Source organism: Cyprinus carpio, chromosome A7 (assembly GCF_018340385.1).
Source record: "Cyprinus carpio isolate SPL01 chromosome A7, ASM1834038v1, whole genome shotgun sequence".
Classification (NCBI taxonomy): Eukaryota; Metazoa; Chordata; class Actinopteri; order Cypriniformes; family Cyprinidae; genus Cyprinus; species Cyprinus carpio.
The window spans coordinates 43,172,355-43,194,787 of NC_056578.1; the positions used below are offsets into that span (position 1 = coordinate 43,172,355).

General features: G+C 38.8%; 1 protein-coding gene across 1 annotated transcript in view; it reads right to left on the bottom strand.

Moving 5' to 3' along the window:
- The window catches only part of LOC109092896 (pleckstrin homology domain-containing family G member 4B-like), a 30,265-nt gene extending 8,034 nt beyond the window's left edge, over positions 1-22,231 (bottom strand). Inside the window, exons 1-20 of the mRNA XM_042761218.1 lie at positions 22,069-22,231; positions 14,678-14,767; positions 14,286-14,393; positions 10,500-10,785; positions 9,006-10,272; positions 8,613-8,830; positions 8,356-8,505; positions 8,170-8,284; positions 7,848-7,941; positions 7,670-7,756; positions 6,950-7,066; positions 6,344-6,442; positions 6,072-6,223; positions 5,751-5,889; positions 4,658-4,777; positions 4,370-4,561; positions 2,823-3,323; positions 1,485-1,861; positions 853-1,102; positions 489-578 (exon numbers count right to left, since the gene is read on the bottom strand). Coding sequence (XP_042617152.1) covers positions 489-578; positions 853-1,102; positions 1,485-1,861; positions 2,823-3,323; positions 4,370-4,561; positions 4,658-4,777; positions 5,751-5,889; positions 6,072-6,223; positions 6,344-6,442; positions 6,950-7,066; positions 7,670-7,756; positions 7,848-7,941; positions 8,170-8,284; positions 8,356-8,505; positions 8,613-8,830; positions 9,006-10,272; positions 10,500-10,785; positions 14,286-14,393; positions 14,678-14,767; positions 22,069-22,071 — 4,455 coding nt within the window. The 5' untranslated portion in view covers positions 22,072-22,231. The remainder of the gene's footprint in view (positions 1-488; positions 579-852; positions 1,103-1,484; positions 1,862-2,822; positions 3,324-4,369; positions 4,562-4,657; positions 4,778-5,750; positions 5,890-6,071; positions 6,224-6,343; positions 6,443-6,949; positions 7,067-7,669; positions 7,757-7,847; positions 7,942-8,169; positions 8,285-8,355; positions 8,506-8,612; positions 8,831-9,005; positions 10,273-10,499; positions 10,786-14,285; positions 14,394-14,677; positions 14,768-22,068) is intronic.
- Positions 22,232-22,433: the final 202 nt, after the last annotated feature.

Genomic DNA, 22,433 nt, shown 5'->3' on the forward strand with positions numbered 1-22,433 from the left:
ATATTTTATTTTGCCATACATGCTGGTCAGTACATTGAAAAGTACACACCACATTTCAAGACAATAAGAAATAATGATGAAAGAGTGTTGCTAATAAAAAACTTGAGAGGGTCAAAAACGCTCTAAAGTTTAAATAATAGCATTTAATAAAAACAAATTATACTGATCATTACAATCAGTTCAAACTTAAAGCAGTATATTCTTTTAAAGTTTATTTTATCTGTATTAAGTACCCATTTTAAAAGTAAGTGAACTTCTACTTTTTTAAAGCAGTAGAGGCACAAATTTCATGCTTTTGCAGTAAATACTATTAGGTATGTGCGAAAAAAAAAAAAAACAGCAAAGAAAGTAGGTACTGTAGACTGCACTGAGGCTCTGTTTCATACTCTATTCATGGTACGTGCCATATGGACACAGCTGCACCTCTCTTGCATGTCCTCTGATGAAATATTAATCAATTAAATGAAACTTTGACATTGCTTTCTCACCCTGAAGAAGTCAGCAGCCTGACTGATGAGCAGAGCGTCCGGCTCAGGTCTCATCCGGATGTAGTGGGAATACAGAAGAAACTGATCCTTCTGTGGAGCAGAGAGAGCAAATTCATATGGACATATACCGATATTTCATAATTCATACTATTTTGTTAATCTTGACAGTATTGCGTATTATTTCAGCTTCAGCCAATTTCTGATTATGCGAAGGTCACATTAAAATGGCCTTGCTTTTTACAATTCTTTTTTTTAAATAATTTATTTTTAACATGTTGCCATTTACAATGAAACTGTAATTTTACCAATTTAAGGTAAAAAAAAAATAATAAAAAAAAGTGTTAAAATGTGAGCTGTTACTCACATATTTGCTGAAGCAGTCGGTCTGCTGCAGTGTCTGGGAGAGAGCGTCCTCCATGGCCGGAAGGAGTGACTGCGAGTGGAAGGCAGAGAGGCTTTTCCAGTTACAGAAGAGTGAGTCTGTCTTTCCTCTCAGTGCAGACGGGACGTCTGAAGACTCCAGGAGGGGCAGATAGTTCTCCTCCACACCTTTAAGAACAGCCACATACTGCCTCTCTGTGCTGACCAGCCGACACCACTGTAAGTACAGCTTGCTGTGATCGAGAGAGACAGAAAGAATAGTTGACCCCTTAATAAAAATTGATCTTGCAATTCTTTATTTGTCATTGGCCTGTTGTGTTAAAAATCTAGGTACTCTGTTTGCTGTTTTTCAAAGTGTTGATTTTTGGTAAACTGCATGTCCATTGGACCCCTAACACTACTGACGCCACCAAAATTTGCACAGCCTTTGTCTATGCGTTGAAACTTTTCATATACATTCATGACCCTAAATGAGAAACTGTCACAAAATTTCTGGAATGAATACCTTGAAAATACAATGCAAAAGAAGGGCAGAGTGACTCAGGAAGCAATACCAAAATCACACAAAATGAATGCATTAAATTGGCTGCTCTAGAATTGCAATGTTATACACACCTCTGTGCAGTCACTCCCGCTCTCTCCACCCCCGTCTCTCTTTCGATGCGGTTGAGCAGCACATGTTGGCGCGTGAAGCCTGTATGATCCGCCACTTCCTTACTGCTGACCTCCACTCCTCTAATTAGCACTCCTCCTCCTCCTGCTCCTCCTCCAGGAGGATCCCTCCATCCTGGAACCGCTGCTGCCACCCCTGCCGTAAGGATGGGATCTGTCAGCGCCCGGCGGCTCAGCCAGGACAGCGGAGAGGACTGGCCCGATGTGGACTCGGCGGGTTTAGACATGGCGGCTGAACGGCGCGGGGCCAGCAGAGCCTGGAGGTCGAAACTGGGATGACGCTTGCGAGGAGGTTTGGGAGGGAGGGGCGCGTCTGTGGCCTACAGCAGCACAGAAACAACCAGTGACTTAGGCCCAACTTTGGTTTTTATATATATGCGAAGGCCCGCGTACAGTGCGTGTGACACAAATTTCATCACCAGAATAGTATGCATGTACTGTACATGCACAACCCAGTTTTTGTAACTTATTTTGTATGTGCTGGTCGCACATGCACATTGAATTTGTTTTGCACTAATCAGTTGTTCCACAAGGTGGCAACACTGGCCCAGACTGGTGTTGCTATGCGCTTACTAGTGGTTCTTCGTGGTTGATACGGAATAGGTCGATAGTTGCTAGGGTGTTTGTATGCATTTGTGAGGATTTTGCTAGAAGGTTGCTAGGGTGCTGTGGGAGGTTCTCATGATATTGCTGAGCAGTTTCTAGTGTGCTCTTGTTGGTTCCTAAAGATTGCTAGATAGTTTTAAGGGTGTTGCAAAACCATTGCTAGAGTGCTGTAAGAGGTTCCCAGAGTGTTGCCTATAGAGTTATTATGCAGCTGCTAGGGTATTCTAGATGATTGCTAGGGTGTTCTGGGTAGATCCCCGGGTATTGGTTTGCAGTTACTAGGATGTTTCTTTGCATTTGTCAGGGGTCTCTGGGTTTTTGCTTGTTAGGATGTTCTGGATGGTTCCCAGGGTGTTGCTATGCAGATCCTAAGGTGTCCCAAAGCAATTTCTATTGTGTTTTTTTGTGGTTGCTAGGGAGTTACTATGCAGTTGTTAGGGTGTTTTGGGTGGTTTCTAATGTGTTGCTATATGGTTGCTAAGGTGTTGTTAAGTGGTTGGTGGTTGCTAGGGAGTTGCTTGATAGCTGTGAAGGTGTTGGTATGCATTTACTAGGTTGCTTTTAGGGTGTTTTGTGTATTTTTCTCAGCTCACCGATAACTGGAGTAGCAAAAAGTTCATTTTGGTTGCTGAACTCATGACTGCGACTCCCTCACTCTAAAACATGCACACTTACATTTTTCTTGGCTGGGTGCAGCAGATTTTGCAAAAACTTCCCCCCTCCTGGATTCACCCCCTCTTTCTTCTTTTCCTCTCCAATCTTGAGCGTTGAGCAGTTTTGTGGCCGGAAGAGAGATGCCAGTGAACCCCAGGACTGCAGGCCCCCCTCTCCTCCTCCAGGGCACCAGTCTGGCTCGATCTCCCCCTCTAAATCTCCCAGGCTGGACGTGCTGGGGGCAGGGGTCCTCCCTCGTCCCCCGGAGTCCGGCTCCTGACCCTGGGCCATTGAGGAGCCTCTTTCTGCCTGCAGGATTCGGCTCTTAAACTGAGCCAGAGTTTTCTGATAGCGCTCCAGAGTCTGGGACCAGAGGTCCAGCAAAGCCCCACCACCCAGATCCAGCGCAAGAGCGCGAGCATCCTGGAAACGTGATGGAGGGATGGGAGGCAGAGAGGAGAGAGGGGAGGATGAGGAAGAGGAAGGAGAGGAGGATGACACCACGTCACACCACTGAGACGCCTGGAGACCGAAGAATGGAGAGTTAGCCATGATCACTGGCATAAGTGTGTGTATGTAGGAGTAAGTACTCTGAATGTAAATGTCATTGTAATAGTTCTTCCTGTTTCCTAATTAATGATACACTGCCATTCAAGAGTCTGTGGTTGGTAAGATTTTTATTGATTTTTATCAATAACTTTAAGAAATAACTTTCTTATCCTCACTAAGGCTGCATTTATTGGATTAAAAATACAGTAAAACAGGATTATTGTGAAATATTATTATAATTTAAAATAGCTGCTTTCTATGTGAATATATTGTTAAATGTAATTTATTTCTGTGATCAAAGCTGTATTTTCAGCATCATTACTTCATTCTTCAGTGTCACGTGATCTTTCAGAAATCACTCTAATATGCTGATTTGATGCTCAAGAAACATTTCTGATATTTATCAATGTTAAAAATGGTTGTGCTGCTTCATGCTTTTGTGGAAATCTTTATTTGAAATGTAAATGTTTTGTAACATTACGCATTCACTGTCAATTTTAATCAATTCAATGCATCATTCTTCCAAAATAAAATCGTACTGACACCAAAACTTTTGAATGGTAGTATAAGTATGACATCAGTGCTAAAACTGCTTTACCGTGTAACACTTGAGTTTAATGGAAAACACCAAACTATTGTTCAGACAAACTAATGTTCAAAACAGAGAGTTCTGACTGGATAAACCACATTCAAAGCATTTGAATACTGAAATCTATATTAATGTGGTCACTGTAAACAACTAAACTCTGTTTTATGTTCTTGCTCATGATTAATTGTTTAAGACGCATCCCGCTCTGTTTTACATTATGTGAGAGCAACTATGGAGTCAGTTTTCACATCACTGTATGGTGTGATGCGAAAACTGACTCCATAGTTGCTCACACATAATGTAAAGTGGCCCTGTCTATTGCGGTAGATATACAATTATATCTACTATATATAAACAGAAAAGAAATATCTTGTCACATGATAAATACAACCATACAGTGCCCTTGTGTGTATATTTGTTTGTGCTTTACTTCAGTAAGTGTAGACAGCAGTCGCTGTGTGTTGTCCAGCTGTGTCCAGCAGTCCGATAGACAGTGAGACATGTCTCGGACTTTTTCTCTTATCGGAGGGAGTTTGTCCAGCACGGCTCTGAGACCGGGCCAGTCCAGCTCAGACCAGCTCTCCACCTCTCCCAGCAACACCAGAGTCTCACTGTGAAGCTCCTATCACACACATAAATGATCAAACAACAAATGTGTGGGAATGTCTCAGATCATTTACGAGAGTCCGTCTCAGCAGTAGTTGTCAAATAGACTCACCATCGCAGACTCTCTGAAGCTCCTGAACTTGTGCTGTTTGAGTGACAGTCTGCTGAGAGACAGAGGAGGATGTTTATAGTCCTCAAGCTGCTGCTGTTCGTGCTCTATGTCTCTCTCACACTGGAGCAAATACACACACACAAACAGAGAGAAAGAAACAAGAAGTCAGTGTCATATGTGGTGAAACACATCACGACTATGGTGGTAGTGGTGTTGTTATTATTTAATGATGATATTTTATACATACTGTTGAAAATCTTCAGCCGTTGGTATTTTCACCAACAAAAAATTGTTTTAAGCCAGTTTTTTTTCTCTCTTCTGCTGTATTGTGTTTCGTAGGAAATATCAGCTTGTATTTCCAAACATTCCTTTAACCACTTGTAATAAATTAGACAAGTCTATAGCAAATTAGACATTGCTACTCATCACATAAACTCAGAAGGAGATCCAAGGCAGATGTTTGTGAAAAACCACTTTGATTTCTGACTTAATATATCATGAATGAATCTTTTATGGTGCTTTTTTATGTTTGTGTGAATTATTCCTTGCAGTTTCCTTACAAATACAATTTACACCATCCATACATGCCATTTTCATAATGAACACAAACTGTGGACTGTGTTCCTGAAATACTTTTTTGCTGTTATACACAGTATAACATCAGTAAACCAACACACTGTCTAAATGGTCAGCATGGTTCTCCTAGAGGCTTAAAAAAACAAAACAGTCATCAAAACTGGAATGTTCCCATTATAATAAACAAAGCTGCAAGTTTACTCAGTTTCACGTGATCAGTTGAGTCTGCGGTTTAGCATGAGTTCATTGTCTGCATGCAATTCAGGATTCTTTCACACATTCCCATTATAATCAGCATAGTTTACACTGCAAAATTACTCAACTCTGGGCCTGAAGGGCCCCAGTCCTGCAGAGTTCAATTTCTAATCCGAATCAAACACACCTGAAGCTAATCAAAATTTTCCAGATTACCTGAAAATTGGAGAAAATTGCAAGATCTGAATAAAATAATTCCTAACTAATACCTGATAAATATTCCATTGACATATCTCACTGGTCTCTTTATCCTCACACATACCTTGTCCAATTTATCCACAAGTGCAGCCAATCTCCCAAGCGCTTCCAGGTCACGACCCCTCTGATTGGACACACGCACAAGCCGGTGAAGTGCATCATCAACACTGTCATACAGGTTAGAGGTCACTGCCAAAGCAGCCCTGAATGAAAAAAGTAATGCAACACTACAGTCAGACAAGCAGAATTACATTCGCAATATTTTAGATTTTAAGTAAATACTATTCAATGTCCAATAAAGATTACAATTAAGTGAAGCTACGTGAAATTTGAAACTAATTTAACAGTATTATTATTATGTATTCTCTCTGTATTCTATTCATACTTGCAGTCTGGTGATTTCTGTGCCAGCCCTGAAGTCCCATTGGCCAGACCTGCCAGCCAAGTCCCGCCCCTCTGCTGCAGCTCTGTCAGCCGTTGGTCAGTGAGGATGCTTGTCATTAACTGTCTGTGTTTGTCGACGCTGAGGGGAACATTCTACAGGTGAAAAGAATTAGACAGTCTGATGATGAATCAATCTTAAATACCACACAAATATCTAGTTAAATAGACTTGAAGTAGAGAGCAAATCATATTTTACATCAAACACTGCTTTACCTTAATGCAGTCAGGTAGTGGTTCTGTGTCCATAGACTGCAGTGCGTCTCCCAGCAGGGTGAGGGCGCTCTCACAGCGCTCAGTCAGCTGCTCCAAACTCTGCAGAGCATCAGGAAGAGCATGTTAATCTGTTGCAGATGTTGGGTCAGTCTTGTGGTAATTCTTAAAATGTTTATATTTAAGTTTATTGGTGTTTTTTATGTGTGTAGCTTAACTCTATTTTTAAATGTAAAAGATGTCTTGTTGTGGGAAATATTCCAAGTAAATTTAACCAAAGTGCTAAGTTTACACAGGCAGAAAAAGATGTCCATTCAAAGATTTTTCTTTTCATGTCATTGAACATATTAAGTAGAAAAAGCTTACTGCACTTCACCAGGAACTTGACATTTCAACATTGTTCAACGTTTACAAGAAACCAGCACTTTTGAGAAGAACTAATCACTGGATTTGTCAGATAGTGGCATAAATTATATATTCAAAGTTTTGTTTAAAACTGTTAGTAGCAAGTAGACTAGATATCCACAAGCTGGGTAGTCAGAATAAGCTGTAATGTGGACCATGCTAAAAGTCTGGCTATGCAAGGCAACTTGCCAAGTATTTTCTTACCAGTCTGAAAGTGAGCCAGTCATCATGTGAGTGGTTAAAATCTCCAGCCATTTCTTTGGGCAACTGCTGTTTGTCCACAAACTGCTGAAGGATGCCTGTACCTCGTACTGTATGCACCTGAGTGTCAGAAAAATCTCTAATGAGTTATTTATCATCTACTCAAATGCTTCAGCGCCAGACTAAATGTTAATATTTCCCACTGGAACTGAATGAACTCCCTGGGGAAATTGAGGAGCTGACAGAAAGCAAACATGCTGCCAACTCTTATGTTGCAACTCTATAAAATCTTTGATTCCTTTGTGTCTGTGAGACGGTCTCTGTGACATAAATAATGAAATCTTCTGTCTAAGGTGTTTGCATTACACCTTTCATGCTTTATATGTAGCCTTCCATGACATAGAAGAGACGATTTTGGCCACTGCATCTAATTGCTAGAAATAATTGCACTGATAATACCGATACAATCCAGAACTAGGAAAGTTGAGCAGAGTTTACAACAGCAACTAAAGAAGGCTGGGCTATTATAAATTCCACATCATGGATGACATGTCTTGTCTAAATTCCTTTCCATATTTTTAGCTCTGTACAGATTTCAGGTACCAGTAGCTGCTCCTCTGTCTGTCACAGTGGTTGAGCACAAAAATAATTGAAAAGCCCATTTCCTACTCTATCCTAGCCCAAACTGATTGATAAATATTAGCTCAGTGAATAAACATGCACCTCTATTCCATCCAGACTTGGTTGGGTCGATTCATCTTGTTCCTCAGTAAGGATAAGAACTGAGTCAAGCCCTGTTGCTGTCTGTCCCTGTTAGACACAAGCAGACACATACAGACAGACAAAACAGGTTTAGAATCAATGCAAAACACCCACAAACACCATCCGTGCAAAGACTTACCTTGAAGAGCTTCAGTGCAGAGAGACAGAGTTCAGACATTGCAGACTTTCTGCTGTCCACTATGACAGTAAGACCCTTCTCTCTGGCCATAGGTCTGATATTTCAAAATAAGAACAACACAGAACGCACATTAGCCAAGCACAGTAAAAGGTCATGAGATAGTGCCCTCCAGTCTAAAATTCAATGAAGCAGGAAAATGAAAATACTCAGCCAGCTCTAACTTTAGCTCACTTAGTATGAATGTTTTCTCCTAAAGAAACCAGTGCATTTGAGGTGTAGTGACAGTCATGATGGTCTCTGTTACATGGGTTGAATAACAGACCTGGTGATGGTGTAATAGCAGCACAGCACTTTGATCATTTCATCTGTGCTCCATCCATCCTCTGGGAGGTGACTTTCTGTGATAACCAATGCTCTACCCAGTCGGTCCATCGTACCTACATGAGAAATATCTTAATGTTAAAGGAAAAATAAATATTTTGTAACCATTGAAAGTAAGAACATCTACCTGTTAATTTGAGCTTTCCTGACTGCAGAAGATTGAAATCTAGGTCTCTAAGATGAGGAGGGGGAGATTTGGCCTCTAAGTGAACAGTAGATTTGGATAATCCCATCTCATTTTGGGAATGGTCAGGAAAGGATGTGCCCGACTGGCTTTCTGTAATACATGTTGAATTTGAACAAATTGAGTATGAAGTGAGCTATGACTTCAGCACTCAATGAGAGGCCTCTTATGAGCATGAATTGTGACAATCACAATATTACCTCCATCTTTGGCTTTTGACTTTGCATCTGTTTCTGTGTCAGTCGCTGATACACAGCCTTTACAATCTTTGGATAACTTGGGAGCCTCCTCTGATCGGCTAGAATGGCTGATCGGTTGGGTGGCTTTGGTCGCGTTCTTTGTGTCACCCTTGCCTTTATGTTGGACACGACCATTGGATTTGGCCTTCCCTTTGCCTCCTTTGGCTTTCCTTTTCCTCCTGTAGGAAGGCAAATTTATCTCTTTAAGTGATAAAACAATTTGTATGTGTTTATAGTTGGTTTGATATCCCCTGTATGGGCAGTACTGAGCAAAGCAAGATGGTGCAGACAATTAAAACAATTTGAACAATTACCATAAATATGCACTGGAAATTCACATTTACTTGTCCATACCTGGGTGCTCTAAATCCACCTGTTTTTACTTCTTTTCCTGTAGGACAAACAAAGTTCTCTGACTTTCCAGGACACTTTTCTTGCACGGTGCTTACAGTACCTGATGGTGGCAAAATTTCATCTGTTTTCTCTTTACGTTTATTGTCTGAGTGTTTGGTTCTGCTTTGTGCACAACCTGATGAATCAGATGCATTTTTCAGGGAAGAATCTTGGAGAGACATTGTCCGTGTGCTAGATTCTCCAGCCAATGTCTTGTTTATGTCTTCTGTTTCTCCATAAACAGCCAAAGAGACAGCTCCATTATCTGCAGCATTGGGGGGATTTGCTAATGTTGCAAGCTCATGTCTAATGTCTAAAGTGTTGGCCAATATGTTATCATCACAGCCACAATGCAATCTTTGATTGCTGTCCTCTTGGCCCTCTTCTTGATTCTTTGCCTTGTGCTTAGCCACATCATTATCATCTGTGGAACATCGCCTGCTGGAACACTTATTTTTCTGACACTCCTCCCAGGGCAGTGTACCCCCAGGCCCATCTCTCTCTTTTCCTACCCCTGGCCTCCTCTCTTTGGTCAGACTGTCCATACAATGAGATTTACAATCAAGACCTACTGGGTCTCTAGCACCTTTGTCAGAGTCCTGGAACAGAGGGGAATATGACCTTCTTTGGCGACCCAAATCAATGACACGTGGCAAGGGGCGTGAGATAGCCAAGTCACTACAGGAAACTACTCCATCCTTACCGTTGTTGTTGCTATCTCTTCGTGCCAGACTTCCAGCCCTAGCACCAGGTTCAGTCTTCCCATACCCTCTCCCCTTCCCCTTTCTTAGTCGTATTGCTTTACCCCTCCTACACAGGGGCAATGTTTTGGTCTTACATGTTCCATGCATCTCCAGATAGCGCTGCTTGGGATCAGCACCACCATCTGGGCCTCCTCTGGGCTCTAGCAGCTCAACGTAATCTCCAGCACCATCAGCTATAAGATGGTCATCACTGCTTTTGCGCAGGCATTCTAATGCCTCAATCTCTGCCTCGTTCCCATCTGGAGGCAAGTCATCCTCTTCATCCCAGGACCAGGAATCATGCTCTCCTGAAGAGCTACACCAACCAAGGCCCAAACCCCCGGATGACAAGTCAGTTTGGTCAAGATTGTCTTGGAGAGGATTGGATGGATTGTGGAGGAGTTTGGGATAGACAACCTCTTCCCATGGAATACGGACTACTCCATCACATGTGGTCACCAGACAAGTGTCCAAACATCCTCCACCTACATGGAAAGAAAGTTTGAGAAGAACTGAGAAAGAGGAAGATGGTCCACTCTGTGTACCACTCTAAAAAGGCAAACAAAAACTTAGACATTAATTTAAACATCATGACTCACTAAATTATTCATAAATATGCTGCACCTTATTTCTACCATTGGATAGTATTTTCTTTGCTCTCCACCATCTGCCCTACCTATTAGTCTCCTTATTCCTACATTTTTTGTCTTACCTTCTCTCTTGCAGCCACGCTCCTTGTTGATGCAGTGTAGCCACTCTGAAGTAAAAACCAGCGGATGCTGTGACTCTGGCACTAAGACCTCCTGTACGTTCCTCCCACCAGGTGCAAGGCACTTAAGAGCAAGGCGAGGACAACGTGTCGAGAAGGGGACCACCTGTAGGTAGAAGTCAGTACTACGCAGGAGTCTCCAGTCCAAAGTAGAGAGTTGTACTACTACCTTCTCTCCCAAACACAGTGGCCAACCAGAGTGCAAGAAGAGACACCCTAGATACTGGGACTGAGAGAAAGAGAGAGAAATACAGGTGCTGGTCATATAATTAGAATATCATCAAAAAGTTGATTTATTTCACTAATTTCATTCAAAAAGTGAAACTTGTATATTATATTTATTCATTACACACATACTGATATATTTCAAATGTTTATTTCTTTTAATTTTGATGTTTATAACTAGAACTAAGGAAAATCCCAAATTCAGTATCTCAGAAAATTAGAATATTGTGAAAAGGTTCAATATTGAAGACACCTGGTGCCACACTCTAATCAGTTAATTAACTCAAAACACCTGCAAAAGCCTTTAAATGGTCTCTCAGTCTAGTTCTGTAGGCTACACAATCATGGGGAAGACTGCTGACTTGACAGTTTATCCAAAAGACGGCCATTGACACCTTGCACAAGGAGGGCAAGACACAAAAGGTCATTGCAAAAGAGGCTGGCTGTTCACAGTGCTCTGTGTCCAATCACATTAATAGAGAGGCGAAGGGAAGGAAAAGATGTGATAGAAAAAAGTGTACAAGCAATAGGGATAACCGCACCCTGGAGAGGATTGTGAAACAAAACCCATTCAAAAATGTGGGGGAGATTCACAAAGAGTGGACTGCAGCTGGAGTCAGTGCTTCAAGAACCACTACACAAAGATGTATGCAAGACATGGGTTTCAGCTGTCGCATTCCTTGTGTCAAGCCACTCTTGAACAACAGACGGCGTCGGAAGCGTCTCGCTTCAAAAAGGGCTGGACTGCTGCTGAGTGGTCCAAAGTTATGTGCTCTGATGAAAGTAAATTTTGCATTTCCTTTGGAAATCAGGGTCCCAGAGTCTGAAGGAAGAGAGGAGAGGCAGACAATCCACATTTCTTGAGGTCCAGTGTAAAGTTTCCACAGTCAGTGATGGTTTGCGGTGCCATGTCATCCGCTGGTGTTGGTCCACTGTGTTTTCTGAGGTCCAAGGTATTGGTCTTAAGTTATATTCTAATTTGCTGAGATACTGAATTTGGGATTTTCCTTAGTTGTCAGTTATAATCATCAAAATTAAAAGAAATAAACATTTGAAATATATCAGTCTGTGTGTAATGAATGAATATAATATACAAGTTAATGGAATTAATGAAATAAATCAACATTTTGATGATATTCTAATTATATGACCAGCACCTGTAATTGTTACAAAGATAGTCTGTCTAATGTCATAGCAGACATTTACACTAAAACTACAAGCCCAAATTTATTCCAGTTTGTTGAATGTTAAAACATACACAGACAGTGGAATATACTCAAATGTCTTTAAAAATTATATGTTCTTTAGTAGCAATTTACTGTGTCCTAACTAGGGCTGACCAGTATACTGGTAATCACGATAAACTGGTAGGAATTTGACAACCAGTAGAGATTTTGGATTATTGCCTCATGGTTACGCTCACATGACATTGCAGTGTTGCTTTGTCATGAAAGTTTATCCTTTTCATGCAGTTTAATCCTTGCCTCTTTAAACTTTTAATTGATTTTAAACCGTTCAAGCAAAATAAGACACAAAGTTCTCAATTTGGTACAAGCACATTGTGCTGAGAGACAATCTTCTGTGCACACAAACCTAAAGCACATGCACAGAACGCCACCTGTCACACAGTGTAAGCCCTAAATGGAGTTCTTTTTTGTGGTTTACTGTGCCTTAACACATGAAGTTATGTCAAAAATGTCCGTTTTGGTGAGTATTCATGTAAACACAGTTGGTTATGTGTTAGGGAAAGAAATGGAAGTGTGTCAATATTGTACCGAATCCATGGATTAGGTCTTAAAGTGACAGCAGCCTAATATACCTCTTACTGTATGGAGTTAATATCATCAAACAAAACAAGAAAAAGATAAAAAAAAATCTATCTCTACTCTTCAATGAAAAACTTTTGTGGGTTTGTCATTGTATATTTGATTCATACAGTGAAGACATGCAGTTTGATTTCTTCTGTTAGAGACACCTACATGAAAACTTGAAACTGTTTATTTCATTTGCATCTTTGTTCTAATGTACGTATTTGTCCTATTGCTTATTTCATTACTGTCTGTTTACTTGTCTTCAGTAAGGTTAAGGATATTTTACTTAAATTAGTTAGGCTCATATTTGTTTGTGAACTGTAAAGTGTCATCTAAAATTGTGGAAATTCTACAACCTTATTCCCAGCAAAATGATGCAACACAATCACAGCCAATCAGTACAGATTTGAAGTTTAATAATGGAGTAGAATTTTAGACCAAAGAAATGTCTTTATAGGCATTGGCTACCTGTATCTAGACCTTAACTGCTGAGAAGATGCTTATAGCTGCACATTCAGGATCATCTTGGCTAGTGCAACGTTGCTAATTTCCTCAGCTTTGTGTGCATCGCTAAATATTGAATTGTGTTACAAATTACATATGTATCTTTCAAATTAATCATATATATTCTCATCTTCTACATTTGAAAGTGTTTACTTACCTCAGAACCCGAAAATCTTAATGTAGTTTCAAATGCTTTCTCTTCAGGCTATAGGCCTAATTATCCCATGACATGAATCCCCCCTCATCTGTGCCCACTCACAGGACCATGATCAAATTATGTTCAGGAATCCAAGCCCCTCCCCATCATCCACCCTTTTTTCTAAAACCCCACCCTCCATTTTATGGTATGTAAATTATATAAAAGTGTCTTCAGTGCATCTAAAGAGTGATCGTGAAGTCCTATTCCTTCTTCCTCCAGTGAACAGCCCCTAGTTTTCTCGTTCTGATATTCCCTTTCTACCCTCTTTCTCAATGTGCCCCAGTGATCGGTCTGTTTATTCCTCCCCCATTTCTCAATCGACCACTCCTCCAGCCTTTCTCAGGCCCTCATCTCTCTCTTTCTCACACACACATATGGTAAGAATTACTGCCATGACTCAGACCGAGGCTCTTGTCCCTGGCAGCTTCTCATAACTACAAAGAAAACAGAGCCGACTGAGAATGTGTGTGTGTGTCATGTATTTATGTGAGTGTGAGAGAGTTTCATAGTGAACATTTTCTGTGTTTGTGTGTGACAACGTGCGTAAAAGGGAAAAATATAAAGTTACTACAGTAAGTGGAAGTAAGAATGGTACTGCACCAGTTGGTAGATTTTTACAACTTCAAATATGATTTACAAGTGGTTTCTAAGAGGTTCTAGGTGGTCGCTAAAGTATTTTTGGGTGGTTTTGTGGGAAACTGTTTCTTGATATGGCCCAGGTGCCTCCTTCAATTTATATGGGAGTTTTACAATATTTGTATCACCCACCAGGTAAAAAAAAAAAAAAAAAAAACCTTGGTTCAATGACTTCAGGTAATTGCTCACCTCTCCTCAACAAACTGAAGTGTAATTGTTAAGGACTGGGATTTGAACAATCCTCTAAGGTTAAGGTTACTTTTATTGTAACCTTAACCTTATTTAACCCTAAGCATGGTTAATAGTAATAGTGGCACTTGCCTAAGGAGCCATCACTAATAAGTGAACACTTACACATGCATGCTGCTGTAATCTGTGCAGAAGGTGTTTGGCTGGAATGAAGAAGTCCAGCAGATATCTCAAGCTGTCGTGCTGATAGGTGGACTCAAGTACAGAGAACACCTGCATGACACAAACACACAGTTAACAAAGACTGTGGGCTTGCAGAAGGCATTAAGTCATCAAGTTATTTAGTCCATGCATTTTTAATAATTAAGCAATGAGAACTGAGATTCAGAGTTTAACGTTAAGGCTTGGTATTTTCAAATCTTAAAGAGTTTGAAGATATTTCAAGTGGAAAAAAGTAGTTTCTATGTACAAGTTTTTTTTTTTTTTTTTTGATTGTCTGCTGCATTGAAAACCATAATGAGGAATTGTGCTGAGTTTGTCAGGTGTAAAATTCTTACCTGAGAGAGGAGAGGAGGAGCAGTGCTTTCAAAAGGAGGGTAGAGTGAAGATAGCGCCCCCTGCACACAGTCCTCTACCGCCTCTGAACCCTGAAACAGAGATTATATCAACACAAGCTAATGAGACAATTCACATGTTAGTCATCACAACCGACAGCTTGCTATTCTCTTCCTCCCCACAAACAAAACTTCCTGTTTTGTGTTCCAGAGAGCATCTAAAACTTCCTGTGGGCCAAATGGTCATCATTACCTTTCAACAACTGCACTGAATTCAGAAACTCTGTGTCTTGTCTGAATAACAACAGTGTTGGGGAGCACATATCTGACTAAAAGGAACAATGCTCATGACTTCTCAGATTTTTTTTTACTTTTTCAAAAGATGCTTTTCACAGACTGTGATGTTGCATTTCAAGGGTCATCAGCATCATAAATCATGTAATTATTATAATTATTATTATTATTTTAAATATTAAATGATGGTCAATTTGGCATTGTTCTTTCTTCAGACTGCCATTATGAATCTCTCTCTATTTTTTTCCTCTACTTAAAAATTGTGAAAATGCTATCATTGAGTTTTTATGTTGCTGTTTTTACAAACGTGAACACAAAAAATATACCTGATGTAGTCTCCCATATGTACATCAATACATACAAACTGTGTCTCAAATGATCTCAAATGAAACTGTACATAAATCCATTCTTGCATAAATTGTTGCATTGAATTTAGGGCGATGGTTTCATACGAATGTGAAATTTGTCTGCTTGTGTTTTATGAATGAGGCCCATTGACACAAGCTTGAAGCCATCCTGAGAAACACTGCCTGGCCAATAAACACACACACACACACACACACACACACACACACACACACACACACACACACACATGAACTCTAATGTTTACTTTACTGCTGTTCTGTCGTCATAGCAACCCTGAACATTTTCCTCTCGTTTATTTCTACACTCTTTCTCAGTCTCCTCCTTTCCCAGCTTAAACACTCCGTCTCTCAGGAACTACTTCTATATATCATCTGACAACAATTACGCCGAAGCATCTTCACAAAACACATATTATGCTCTCTGAAGTCTCCCACTCAGTGAGCAATGAGTGGAATAAACAAAAGATGAGGGAAAAGAGAGAGCGAAAGTCAGCCAGGAAGGCCAGTGTGTTTGGGGTGGTGGGGAGGGTGAGGAAAGAAAAACAAACCGAGAAGGAAAATGGCAGGAAAGAAAGTAAAATGAAAAAGAATGCAAGAAAAACAGAATTAAAGACAAAACGAGGAAGAAAAATATGATTTTTAGGACCAAAAGGTGAACCAGTCACATGAGGATAATGAATGCACACACTGAAATCAGCCTGCAGAAATGCTCAAAATCATCTTGTCCAGTGTAAGGAAAAACACTAGTATTATATTTCAGTTTGCTAGTTTGATCTAGGTTTGAGTCTTTCCACTTTTATATATATACAGCGTTGCATTGCATTTGCATCTGCTCTTCATCTTTGAACATGTTCTAACTGAAATTCACCGCAAAGTGATTCGTCAAGTCACATGACTTACCATTAAACTCCATTTAACACTGAAACCACTGACAACTCATGCATTATTATTTTTGTATACATTTTTTTTAATTATTAGTTTATTTACATTTTGTCAAGAGAAACAGTGATGCACAGATTTCAGTGCTAGAGATTTCAGCAAGTACTAATTTTGTCTCAGATATTACTGCTAAACTGCCTAAAAAAGGCACGATGAGTCAACTGTTAACACGATAAAACTGGTGAGATTCAATGAATGTTGCAAAACATACGCGTTTTCTGTATTACTTAAAGGGATAGTTCACCCAAAAATGAAAATTATGTCATTAATGACTCACCCTCATGTCGTTCCAAACCCGTAAGTTCCGTTCATCGGGCTCGGCTCGGTAGATTCAGTCCGAGAGCTTTCTGTCCCTCCACAGCAGAATTGTATGTACGGTAATACTGTCCACATCCAGAAAGGTAATAAAAACATCTTCAAAGTACTCCGGGATCAGATTGGTTAGAATTTTTTGAAGCTCACAAATACATTTTGGGTCCAAAAATTAAAAACTACGTTATTCAGCATTGTCTTCTCTCCCGGTCATTATGAGCGGTTCACAAACTGCAGTTTAGTGATATGTTCGCGAACAAATCACTCGATGTAACCGGATCTTCAAACGATTCACCAAATCGAAATGAATCGTTTGAAACTGTTCGCGTTCCAATAAGCATTAATCCACAAATGACTTAAGCTGTTAATTTTTTAACATGGCTGACAACCTCTGATTCAATAAACCAATATCCCGCAGTAATTCTTTGAACAGTACACTGACTGAACCGAGCCAGGAGAGAAGTCAATGCTCGTTCTCGAGTCAAGAAGTTTTTGCATATTTTTCGGATCACTAATGTGATTTTCTGTTCTTTTCCCAAAAAATTCTTCTTTCGGACAGTTTGATTCAATAAACGGTTGCCGAAAACTTTCACCAGATCTTTTTTGCGCATGGTGTACCTTTCTGGACATGGACAGTATACCGTACATACATTCTCAATGGAGGGACAGAAAGCTCTCGGACTAAATCTAAAATATCTTAAACTGTGTTCTGAAGATGAACGGAGGTCTTACGGGTTTGGAACGACATGAGGGTGAGTCATTAATGACATAATTTTCATTTTTGGGTGAACTATCCCTTTAAGCTGGAAAAGGCACCCAATAACAATTAATATAATTGATCATGCCACCAAATACAGATTAAAACTAAAATAACGAGCCTTGTTGTGAAAATGTAAGACATAGAAAGTAAAGATATTTGTGTAAAAAAGTAACGAGTGAAAGTAAAAAGTTGTCAGAAAAATAAATAGTGAAGTAAAGTACTGATGCTAGAAAAATCTACTATTCCATTTCCATTTAGCAGACGCTTTTATCCAAAGCGACTTACAGTGCATTCAGGCTAACATTTTTTACCTAACGTGTTCCCTGGGAATCGAACCCACAACCTTTTGCGCTGCTAACTCAATGCTTTAAATATACACAGTACACACATATATATTATGTAAACACAAAGTTAGTTTAATCACAATTAATCGATTTGACAGCATTTTAAGGATAGAGGGTCAAATAATTATTTTTATAATAAATAAAAAAGAAAACAAGTAGATAGAATAGAAAAAAAGAATAGAATATTCTAGTATGAAAGGGTCCCTTTTAAAGGTAGCTTTCATTATTATTATTATTTATTTATTTTCATGGTTTTCATGGTAATTTTTGTTTGGATCTCAACAGCCCTAGTTTTCACTCACAAAATAAAATAAAATAAAATAAAATAAAATAAAATAAAATAAATTAAAATAAAATAAAATAAAATAAAATAAAATAAAATAAAATAATTTTTTTTTTGTTTGTTTTGTTTTGGTTTGATGTAGTGGAAATGTTTTGTGTAGAACTGCTTGTCTAAATATTTTTGGTGTAAAAATCTATCAAATACACGCAGTCTTGGTCATTGTAAACACATTCTGTGTCAATACCTACTAAGAATTGTCTCTGACAGATGAAACATATTAATTCGGGGCATCCTTAAGATTGAATAATTATTCAGACAAACCAAGTTGCTAGTTTGGGAAAATGTGTCAATTTGTACATAAGTGTTTCTGAAAATTGTTGTGTGAATGTCTCATAGGTTGGGAGGAGGTTCATGAAAAATATTAATGAAAAAGTTCTTCATCTGTTCTATCAAACATCCGCAATATCGTATATAAGAAATTCCATCCACAGCGCAACCTCAAGCACACTTTAACAGCAGCCGTATGTCATTGTCCCACTCAACTTCCTCTCTTTCTCAGCAGCGAGAGCGAGAGAGAGAGAGAGAGACTGCTGAAGAGCAGAATGATAGAATCCAGATGCAGGCAGATTAGAGAGAGAGAGCGAGAGCAAGAGAAGTGGGTGAATGGAGGAAGAGAGCTAGAAAAAGGATTCAGAGGGAACTATTTCCTCTTTCTAAGAGGAACTTTACACACTGAAACATCTAATCCAAAAGCTTCTCATGTCTTAAATCATGACCTAAGTGCTGTCTGCAACCAGTTTCTATTTGAAGATCAGGAACTGAAATGTTTATGTTGATTTTGCGGTGGACAACAGATCTCTTCAATAAAAATGTCTCACTGTAGGGAGAGATTTTGTGTGTGTGTGTGTGTATCTACAGTGGCCTCAAAAATCATTTGGATACTTAAGCTTGTCTTGGACACAGATAACAAATATCTGAATATCATTGCACAATAAATATCAAAGCAAGAGTCAACTGCAAACAAACAATGCCAGAGCTTTTCTCCATACAATCCTTGCTTTTCTTTTTGTCAATATCTGTGAATCAGCTGGCGTTCTTAGTTTTTAGTGCATGTATGAAGTCAACCGTCCTCAGGTTCACACAGGTGTAGTTACAGTAACTATCAACGTGATCCACTAACCATCACAAAGTGCCACAATACTTGTTTTTTTTTCACACGGTATCTATTGTGTTACAAGTTCTAATGCGACAAACTCTTTCTACTGTGCTGTCTGTAAAATAAATGGCAATTGGTTTGATGTTTTGTTACTAATGCACTAAATGCAGTATCATTCAGACATGTTTGAGCATAAAATAAGTGTCCAAATATGTAAGCCAATGTATGTTTATGCTTGTGTTTTAATCTGCATTCCACTTCTGCTCCAGCTTATGTACTAATATTATTTATTTATTTTATAGCCATTGTGTACTATGAATACTATTGATACATTGCTTGTGTTGTTCTTCATTTGCGGATCCTCATTTGTTCATTTTGAATAAAGCATCTACTATATTAATATATGTGTGTGTGTGTGTGTGTGTGTGTGTGTGTGTGCGCGCGCGCGTGCGTGTGCGTGTACTGATGTGTTTTTCCATGCACTCTCACCTCTCCCAACTGAAAAAGAATTATCTCCCTCTATTTCAGGTCTTATGTGGAAAATGCAACCGCTCCTCTTTCATTTCTCTCTCTCGCTTCTCCCTCTCTCCTCTCTCAAACCACCGTCATGTCTCTCTCCTCTCTTTCTCATCTTTTCTCTCAAAGTCTCTCTCTCTCTCTCTCTCTCTCTCTCTCTCTCTCTCTCTCTCTCTCTCTCTCTGTATATCCAGCCAGACGGCTCCACCCTGTCCCACACACACCAAACACTGGCAGCAGCTGAAGTCACATCAGCATTCGGCCCTCATCTGCCTCGGTTTGTATTTGTATACATGCCCACAGATGGACAGTAACACGCGTCTGATGCAGGACGTCCACAACACTGCAGTAACATCATCAGAGCTGTCGCTCTATTAACTCTATTACTCTATTATCATGTGTTATCTCACAGTCACACTACATAAACATTGTGGAAACCAATTACACTTATTAAAAGATTCCATTCTATTTGATTCAGATTACTCTTTTTATTCAATTATGGAATTCTGTCATATTCTATTCTTATAATTTTATTTTACGTAACTATTATATTCTACTAGTTCCACTTTAATTATGTAGCACTATGCAATTCTATTATGTTTCAACATCAAACTACTTTAACTACTTTATTCTAATTGTTGAAATTTAATCCTAATTGTTGTTTTTTTTTATTTACTCAATGTTATTCAATTATTCTACTCTATCAGTTTAACTTAATTCCATTGTTTTTACTCTTTTCTATTTTATTTGTTTTACTTCACACTTCTAAGATTCACCTCTATGTGTCTCAGTTTGCTTCTATTATTGTATTCAATTATGCAATTTTGTTCTATTCTAATCAGAATTTTACTGTATTCAATTATTATATTCACTACTTCTACTTTACTTCTAAACAACTAAGTTTCACTCCAAACTTTTTCGACTACACTATTCTATTTGTTGAACTTTACTCCTAATTTTTTTTTAAACACTTTTATGTTATTCAATTATTCTCCTCTATTGGTTTAACTTCCCTTAATTCTATTTTAACTCTTTTTTTAGATTATAATTGTTTTACATCACTCCTAAAACAATTTAAGTGTACTTCTATTCTGTTTTATTCAACAGTGCGATTTTGCCCCATTCATTAAATTTATACAATTACTTTATTCTATCAGTTCCACTTCACTCCTATTCGATCATTCATTTTCATGTCAGACTTATTTTATTATATTCAGCTACTCCATTCAAATTAATTGAACTTTACCTTTCTAATGAGTTTCCCCCCATTCTGTTGCACTGGTTTCATTTCCTTTAATTCTATTGCATTTAACTATTCTATCATTTCTTTTTTCCCACTCATTTCTGTTATATTTGTTTTATTGCACACTTATGCATTTTCTTTTCATATGAAATCATGTGAAAGTCATGCAAAAGTAATCACAATTGTTGTATGGTGCAAAAAAAAATCATTTTGATGTGTTTCAGTATTCTGTTTTATTTAACTATGCAATTCTGTTAATTTCATTACTTGTATTTAACCCAACTATTCTATTCTATTAGTTCCAATTTACTCCTATTCAACTATGCAATTCTATTTGTTTCACATTAGAATTATTCTTATATTCAGCTATTCCATTCTATTTATTGAACATTGAAGTCTTTTCCCCAACTCTTATATTCTATTGGTTTAGCTATAATTACTTATATTGTATTCAACTTTGTTTTGTATTAAACTACTTCATTTTATTAGTTTTACTTCACCTCTATTCTATTCTATTCTCTTCTATTCTATTCTATTCTATTCTATTCTAATGAAACACAGTTATAAGCCCTGAGCGGAGTCTTTTTGTAACGGAGTCCTCGGTTTGTTCCAGATCGGTGTGTTCTGCAGAGTTTCCTCATGAGTTCAGATGGGATGAGGGGGAATTCCCTCCTCCAGCTCTTTCCTACTGTTCCCATTTACCATGGTTACCATATTTCCACCAACACAATCACTGCATTTATTATCACCACTGTAGAACTGTAGTACATTAATATGGGTTCTTTTTCAAGCAGCTTTTTGTAATGTCATTTATTTAGTTTGATAACAGTAATTGCTAATAAAGCAAAATCTTTCAAACAATAATAACTGTAGTAGCATTGTCATTTTTGATCAATATTGTAAATGTATGCAGGGATCACACATACTGTCGTTTGAAACAGAGAAAGAGCGATTCCTTTCAATACAGTAGAAAGAAGAGGCTAAACAGACTCTGATTCAAGCAAAGCCTATGCAGCAGAAAAAGTTTGTACAGGTTACTTTTGCAACTTTGTATCAGCTATCGCAGCTCTGTCTCTTTAAGATAAAACGCCCGTGCTTCCCTTATTTTAAAATCGTTCCTCATAAACTGCATTCTAAATGAATTCATGTCAAATGTAAAGGCTCCTGGGCTGGACTCACCATGACTTCACGCGGCCGTCCGGACTGAACTGAACTGAACTACATCGCTCTGTGTTTCTGTGTTTCTGAACATCCACGCAGACACACGATCCCTTTGCTCGAATGAAACCGTCTCATCAGTGTTTCCCAGTCTGAAGTTTTATGAAATGCAGGAGTGTGATGGTGGAGGGGGAGAGAGAGAGAGAGAGAGAGAGAGAGAGAGAGAGAGGCATGTCAGTCCCTCCCTTCTGCTGAACAAGAGCCGCAGTGAGTCGCAGACAGTCACTCTTTCCACTGTTACTCCTGCCATCATCTGCATGCAGAAACACTGAAACCATTCTCAATTACTCGAGTTTTAGAGTTTATTCAATATGCATTTAGTTATA